Source organism: Arachis ipaensis, chromosome B4 (genome assembly GCF_059453495.1).
Source record: "Arachis ipaensis isolate K30076 ecotype BB chromosome B4, ASM5945349v1, whole genome shotgun sequence".
Taxonomy (NCBI): Eukaryota; Viridiplantae; Streptophyta; class Magnoliopsida; order Fabales; family Fabaceae; genus Arachis; species Arachis ipaensis.
Genome location: NC_142439.1, coordinates 106839024 through 106846580, shown reverse-complemented (window position 1 = coordinate 106846580; position 7557 = coordinate 106839024). Strand labels below are relative to the sequence as shown.

The 7557-nt window shown below is 30.5% G+C and overlaps 1 protein-coding gene across 2 annotated transcripts; it reads left to right on the top strand.

Moving 5' to 3' along the window:
• The first annotated feature begins 2695 nt into the window (after window positions 1-2695).
• DET2 (3-oxo-5-alpha-steroid 4-dehydrogenase family protein) lies at window positions 2696-5235 on the top strand. 2 transcript variants are annotated; one of them, XM_016343016.3, is made up of 2 exons: window positions 2696-3017; window positions 4300-5235. In XM_016343016.3, exon 2 carries the CDS (start codon window positions 4315-4317, stop codon window positions 5113-5115), a length of 801 nt encoding a protein of 266 aa, XP_016198502.1. In that variant the 5' UTR covers window positions 2696-3017; window positions 4300-4314; the 3' UTR covers window positions 5116-5235. The 2 variants fall into 2 exon arrangements, with proteins under 2 accessions (XP_016198502.1, XP_016198498.1); XM_016343012.3 differs by having other exon boundaries at window positions 2878-3017; window positions 4260-5235.
• Window positions 5236-7557: the final 2322 nt, after the last annotated feature.

The following is a 7557-nucleotide window of genomic DNA, read 5'->3' as shown; positions in this document are numbered from 1 at the left end:
TTTTATATATATAAAATAGATTGGTTATGACAGTTTGTGAAATAACATGAATTTAGTGTGGGATATTAATTTTTATAATTTTTTATTATAAAAACGGAACATTTATAATTTTCAATTTCTTACGAATATTATTAAAAAAAAAACTCACCGCATTCTTTATTTTAAAAAGATTAAATAGCATGTAGTATGAAATTGTCTTAAATATTTTAAGAAGATTTTATTGCTATTTTGCTATTTTAATTAATATACTTTTATATATAAACATTGATATCTATCAAATTTGTAAATTTTTTATATGAAAGTTCTGAAGCATTTTAGATAATTACTTTGTAGGGAAGGATAATTTAAATTTAAATAATAATATTTATTAAAATATATTGTTCTTTCGTATAAAAGTTATTAATTAAGCATGTATTATCTATCTTAAATTAGATGTCACTAAAAAAAATTACTAAGTAATTAGATTGAACATTAATATAACAAAAAAATTAACTAAGTAATTTATTTATATACTAAGTAAATTAATTCTTCTCACAAATATGTAATAATCTTTTTGTGGCAAATTTTTTTTATATGAAAATCATTATTGTATTATTCTCAATTATGAAAAAGTAATGTGTTAATATAAAAATAATTACAAATTAGAGAGTCTAATTTGTTCTTTTAAAAAATAAAAAAATAAAGTTCACAAATTGAAGAATACGTTTTCTAAAGTTCACAAATTAAAGGATAGGTTTTGTGTTTTAAAAATTTTAAAAACTTAAAATTCATAAATTGGAGGATAAATTTTGCATTTTAAATATTTTAAAAAATTAAAATTTACAAATTGAATCTTTCAATCTGTGATCTCATATGAAAAAAAAAAAACACACAAAATTTTCACATTATTAAAAAATACTACTATAAATACAATATCAAAATAAAAAATCTCTTTTTTTGTAAGCAAATAAATAAATACTATGCTTTTAAAAATCGAACCGGACTAGCTGATTGGTAGGGAATCGAAAGCATCTTTGGCTCGATTTAATAAACAAAACTGCTAATTTACAAATAGCTTGGAAACCGCTGAACTGGTCAGGAACCGGGACTCGATCGGTTTTTAGAAAATTACATCGTTAGACAATCTCCAGTAGGGAACTCATCCCAATCTATATTTATGGCCCACCTGTCATAAAAAGTAATTTCACATCAGCTTTTGCGTCATAAACAGTAAATAGGAACTCAAAACATCTCTCTTTTCCATTAGAATGAACTAGTTTTAGTCCCTATTGCGGTCCTACTTAATTAATTAATTAATTAAAGTAATTAAAATTAATATAATTACTATTTTTTACAATAATATTTTTTAAATTTATAAATTCATAAATAATTTACTATTACAAAATATTAATATTAAAAAATTCATGTAGAAAAATAATACACAATATATAAAACGAGATTACACTAATTTGTAAAATTATTTAATATAAAAAAACATAGTTAAGTTCTAAGTTAACGACAAGTATGGTGAAATTGTCATATATGTTCAATCAAGTCCTCTTTCAACTGTCTATGCTGCTGCCTATTTTGAAGTTGGGCATTTCTTTAGAGAAATTGATGGTATGGTGCAAAATCTTCCTCTCCCAACTGAGGTTGTGATAAGCCGTTTTCGACATCATCATACTTTAAGCTTTGAGCAAAATTTTCTGCATAAGTGTCTCTTTCATTCTCAACAATCATATTATGCAATATAATACAAGCTCGCATTATGTTTGCAAGTTTCTTCTTTTCCCAAAATACAAGCTCGCTTTATGTTTGCAACAATCATATTATGCAATAGAAGGGTATGTAAGTAGTATATAGAGAGTAACAAAATATTAATTTATTAATAATAACAGTAATATAGTAACGACTAATTTTGCAACTGCTAATTTTGTAATGTAGTTAGTATTTCAAATTTCATACATAAAAATAAACTACTCACCAATATAAAAAATTAAAATAATTTTTTTATGTAAACAAATTTAATTAATTATAAATTAATATGATAATATAAATAATATTTAATATTAATTTAATTATTTATATTAATTATGATTTAAATAATTAATACAAATTATTAATTAAATAGAATTATAATTAATTATTATAATTATTAATAAATTAAATATAATTTACTAGTAAATTAATAGCTAACATATTATCCAACGTTTATCTTTTATATGTATATAAAATATTATTAATTTTATTAACAAAATATTATTTAATTTTTTTAAGTTTAATTGACACATATTTAAATATTAGGGTAATTTATATCAATAAAATGATTGAAAAAAATCTTTATGCAAATATAACATTGGCAAACTCTAGACACAAATACAACAAATGTAATTATATATAATTTGCGACATTCTAGCAGAACCTAAATACACGTAATCCGTTACACTCTACATTTACGTGTATTTAAATTCCATTAGAGAACATCGCAGATTACATATAATTATGTTTGTTGTATTTGTGTTTAGAATTTACCAACATTATATTTACATAAATTTTTTTTTAATTATTTTATTTATGTAAATTCTCCTAAATATTATTGGTTAAAATTAAAAAATATATATATCAAATCCCTCTGAACGAGACGTTGTTTGTTTGAAAAATTGTGATGAAATTCACCTTCATTTTACTCCAACGGTTAGTCCACTTTTTGTCAGACAAATTATAAATGGAGCCTCCATTTGTTCACCATTGGACATGCTCTTAGGCAACGCAGGTTCTCGTTCCCCTCTCTTCGTTCACAATCTCACCTCACCTTCAGAATAAAGAACCTTCAGAGCTGTTCCCTCAAAAGAAACCCTAGCCTCCTCCATCGCCGCCACGGTTCTTCTCACTATCGCCGTCTGTCGCGCTCAAGATCTTCGTCTGTTTGCCGTGATCGAGCCCCTCTCCTCATTCGCCAATTACCAACTTCGTCGCTTCAACCCCTCATCCTGCTCAGTCGAGCTTCGCGCGCCGTCCCTCGTCGTTCTCGTCGCCGGGTCCGCTCTCCATCTTTCTCTGCTCAAACTGCTTATACACGCGTTCTGTGTCGTGATTTATTTTTTGATTTGACAATTTGATGCAGCAATCGGGTTTTTTATTAAAGTCTTATTCTTGTTAAATTGTTCTTGTTTCCATGCATAACTTGTCCTTGTGCTCTAAAGTTTTATTAAGTTTGGGTTTGACATAGGTTGGATGAATTTTGGTAATGGTGATGTCATCTGATGAGATTTGGCCCTTAGTAGCCTTTGATTTGGTTTATATATGGTTTATGGCATGGAACATGGTTAGAGGTCAAAAGCTTGTAATTTTATTACAGAATGAGTTAGTTGTTTGAAAAACCAACTTCTGGAATTTCATTGAACATGTGTCCTAAGGCATACACATCATATTGAGTAAGATGATGATTTCTGATGAGTAATGATACTTTACATCAATCTTTGGTTTACACTTTACCGTGAAAGAAAAATTATGAAAATAATGTGTTTTTGCAAATATTAATCCCTAGATTTTGTGACTAAAGAGAGAGCTATGCTGGAGGATAAGCTTGGGAATCCTAATCGCAAATATTTATTCTACTTTCGCATGATGAGTATAGCTTTTTTCATAGGAGCAATGATGAGTTTGCTGGTTTTCCTGTTCTTCATGCCTGACATCCTACTTTAATTTGATCTTGCCTGTAATAAATTTTAAAGCAAAGTTGCACATTTATATTAGGGTGTTTGAAAGGTATTTTTTGCTTGTATTGTTATATAGAATAAGGAAGTTACGTTACAATTGTGAGATAAATTGAAGTTCCTAACTATGCACTATTTATCCATTGATTTTACGTCCATGGTACATGTCATATGTTGCTGGAAACAGAAAGAAGAAACTATCCATATCGCTTTTTGTTTGTGCTGTGCTGAAAGCCTGTAACCTTGATAATCCTTGTTAATTTTTGGAAATGTTTGTTAATCTTTGCAAACAGAGGGGATGTTTTTCCTCCCAGACTTAAGGAATGTAATTAATAAATAAGGCTCAGCTAGACCTGTTACATTCTTTTATTAATCTTCTTTGTTAAGTTTATGTGTTAAAAATCACCAATATTTTGGAAAGAGGAAACCGCTTTTTGTTATTGGCTTTAGGTTTTCAAATAAGCTAGTAGAATTAATTTTGAATTTACCATTTCTTTTCTCCCAAGTTACCTTGATGGAACATGTTGGTTTTAGTAGAATTATTCTTTTTGTTGAACTGTACAGCACACAGAAGGATTACAGGTAAATTGTGGGGTTATTGCAGTTGAATACTGTCACAATGATATCAGATGAGTCTCTCTTCCACTACTCACTCGTCGCATTTTACCTCATAGCGCCGCCAACCTTTATCTCCCTGATGTTCCTACAAGCTCCATATGGAAAACACCACAGGCCAGGTTGGGGGCCGACGCTGCCTCCCCCACTGGCATGGTTCCTCATGGAGAGTCCCACATTGTGGCTCACCCTCTTGCTCTTCCCACATGGCCGACACTTCTCAAACCCAAAATCCATGATCCTCATGAGCCCTTACCTACTTCACTACTTCAACCGTACTTGCATTTACCCTTTGAGCCTCCTTCGAAGGAGCCCATCGGGAAATGGCAAGAAAACTTCACATGGATTCCCTCTAAGTATTGCGCTCACGGCATTTTTCTTCAACTTGTTGAATGCTTACCTTCAAGCTAGATGGGTGTCTCACTATAAGGACAACTATGATGGTGATGGTAATGATTGGTTTTTCTGGTTGGCGTTTTTTGTGGGGTTGTTTGTGTTTTTGTGTGGGATGAGGATCAATATTGTGTCTGATAGGGAGTTGTTGAGGCTCAAGGGTGAAGGGAAGGGCTATGTTATTCCAAGGGGAGGGTTGTTTGAGCTTGTGGCTTGCCCAAACTACTTTGGGGAGATCTTGGAATGGCTTGGTTGGGGAGTGATGACATGGTCTTGGGTTGGATTCGGGTTCTTCATCTACACTTGTGCAAACTTGGTGCCAAGGGCAATTGCAAATCGCCAATGGTACTTGGACAAATTTGGTGGGGATTATCCTAAGAGCCGGAAAGCTGTTATTCCATACTTAATTTGATTTTAGGAACTCCTTTTCTGTTGCATTTTTTTCTGGGATAGGTTTCAATGGTAAGACAAAATTGAAATTTTGTTTTTGGTGCTTTTCAATAAAACATGGAATATCCATAATTTTGTGATATAACGTTGGATTTTTGTGATGCTTAGGTCCTTCTAGTAACCCGTTTTCTTAGGATTGCTATCTGACTGTTATTCTGTGTTTTTAGTAGTATTTTATATTTTTCAAGATTATGACACCAGTTCTTCAAACTTCAAAGTACACTCCTTTTATATATCTTATGTCTATGATACAACATGATTCTTAATAGTGCTATTTTTTTTTGGGCATACACAACCAAAACTGGTATCATGTAGACCATAATTGAGTTTCATCTAATTCTTAAAACTATTTAGTACAAACATGTAATCGAAGCTGAATGACATTGTATTTCAAACAACACGGTAGTACAAACATGGCTCCAACCATATACAAAAATTATGTCTTATATAGGAGAAGGGATTTACTAGGTTGATCTGAAATTTCTGCGTTTAAGATCTCTTGTAACAAAAAAACTCTTTCAATTTCAATGTTTTTGCATAGTGGCGGAAATACATTAAACCTTAGCCACTACCAAGAGTAAGTGAGGATTAATGTGTTCCTTTTATGTGTATCCGGATCAGTATTGTGTATAGAGAGTGTAAAAGAGTCCTCTGTATAAAAGAGTAATTCAGGACTCAATCCAAACATGTATAGAAGAGTCGTCTGTAATTTTTATTTAGGCTAGTGATGTTGCCTTATAAAGATTAAATGGTTTTATCCTCATTTCCGTTTCAAACACATTTTTTCTGATGTATAAACGGGTGGATGTTGGAATTTTGAATATAGTATTTTGTAAGCTAGATTTATCTTCATTTTCTGCAAGAGGCATCATGAGCAAGATAAGGCATAACAAGGTTTTAACTAAACAATAACCTTTTTTTTTCCCCGATAAGTCTATAAGTTAAAGGGTTGTGCAAGGTGCTGAACATTGTTTTTTCAGCACCTGCTGAAATGAGTTGGCTATGGAGTATGGACAGAGAGGATGCGTGGTACTGCTGCTGCCAAATGCGGAGACATAGTTAAATCAGTATTGTTTTTTTCTTATATGGTCCTTTTTTTTTTTTTTTTAAGATGGGGTTGAATATGTACTATTCAATTAGGTATCTTTTAAAAGTGATATTTTATTCAGTCTTTTATTACAATAATTTAAAAAAAAAATAAAATAAACATATCCAAATAGATTTGGTGTCTTTATAAAATTAAATACACATCTAAAATATAAACTAAATAAAACAGAAATTTAAATTTTAAATTTTAAAATTTCCATTTCGATTTTAAGATTTTTAATTACTAACCGAGTATAATTTAAATACACATCCAAAAATAAAATTTTAGATTTATAATTTTGGATGTGTTTTAAAAAAATATTTTGTATTAAGTTAATAATTTTGTGTTATAATAATAAAAAAACAATCATTTTAGATTTATGATTTTGGATGTTTTAAAATTATTTTGTATATAATTTAATAATTTTATATGTGTTATAATTGAAAAAAAAATCAATTTTTATGAACATACTATCTACATGTTCTTGTGATGAGCACAATTATTTACAGTTGACTTACAAATGTGTCCATTAATTATTTATTTTGCAATTTTATAAATTTGGATGAGTAAACAAATTATTTTAACATGAGTTTTAGACGTGTTAATAAAATAATTAATGTAAACCCCGATAAATTAGCAGATTATTAGTCAATAAATTAGTTTTTAATAAGAAAGATTAGAAACGCGAATATTATATTAAATTAGGATAGAACTCATCGAAACGAAAATTTTGACACTAATTTCAAAAAAAATAGTCCAAAATTAGACCGAACAGACCGAACCGAACCTAAACTGGGCCTGTGGGCCCAACCGGGCCAACCCTTAAATAAACCCAATCTCCTTCGTTACCCCATTATAGCTGAATTAGCGTTGCAGTAACAGGAAGAGCAGCGAAGGAAAATTCCCCCGTAACCTTACGTTGATTTTAAATCACCGTAACTCCTCCGTCCAAACTCCGATCGCCGTGTCGTTTGCAGCCACACGTCCACCGCGTCGAGCTCTACGTTTCTACCGGAACAATTTCATAGGTAAGCCACTAAATACTCTCAGCCACTCCTTTTCCCCAATTTTCGAATTTTGAGTGGGAATGTTGAATTTATTTGATTTCTAATGTTTTAGGATCCAATTAGCTTGAGGAAAACGTTCACTCTTACTTATGTGAAGCTTGGGTAATGTGAAGATACTGTAATTCTATTTTATTTTTATTGAGTTTGAGCTTGAGTATTAAATTGGATATATATGTGTTATGAATGTGTATTAGGTTGTGAATAAATAATTAGAGCCCGAAATTGTGAATACTGGAACTTGGGGGAAGCG

Coding starts and splice junctions, on each gene's coding strand:
- DET2 (XM_016343016.3), top strand. CDS start 4,315: ATGATATCAGATGAGTCTCTCTTCCACTACTCACTCGTCGCATTTTAC.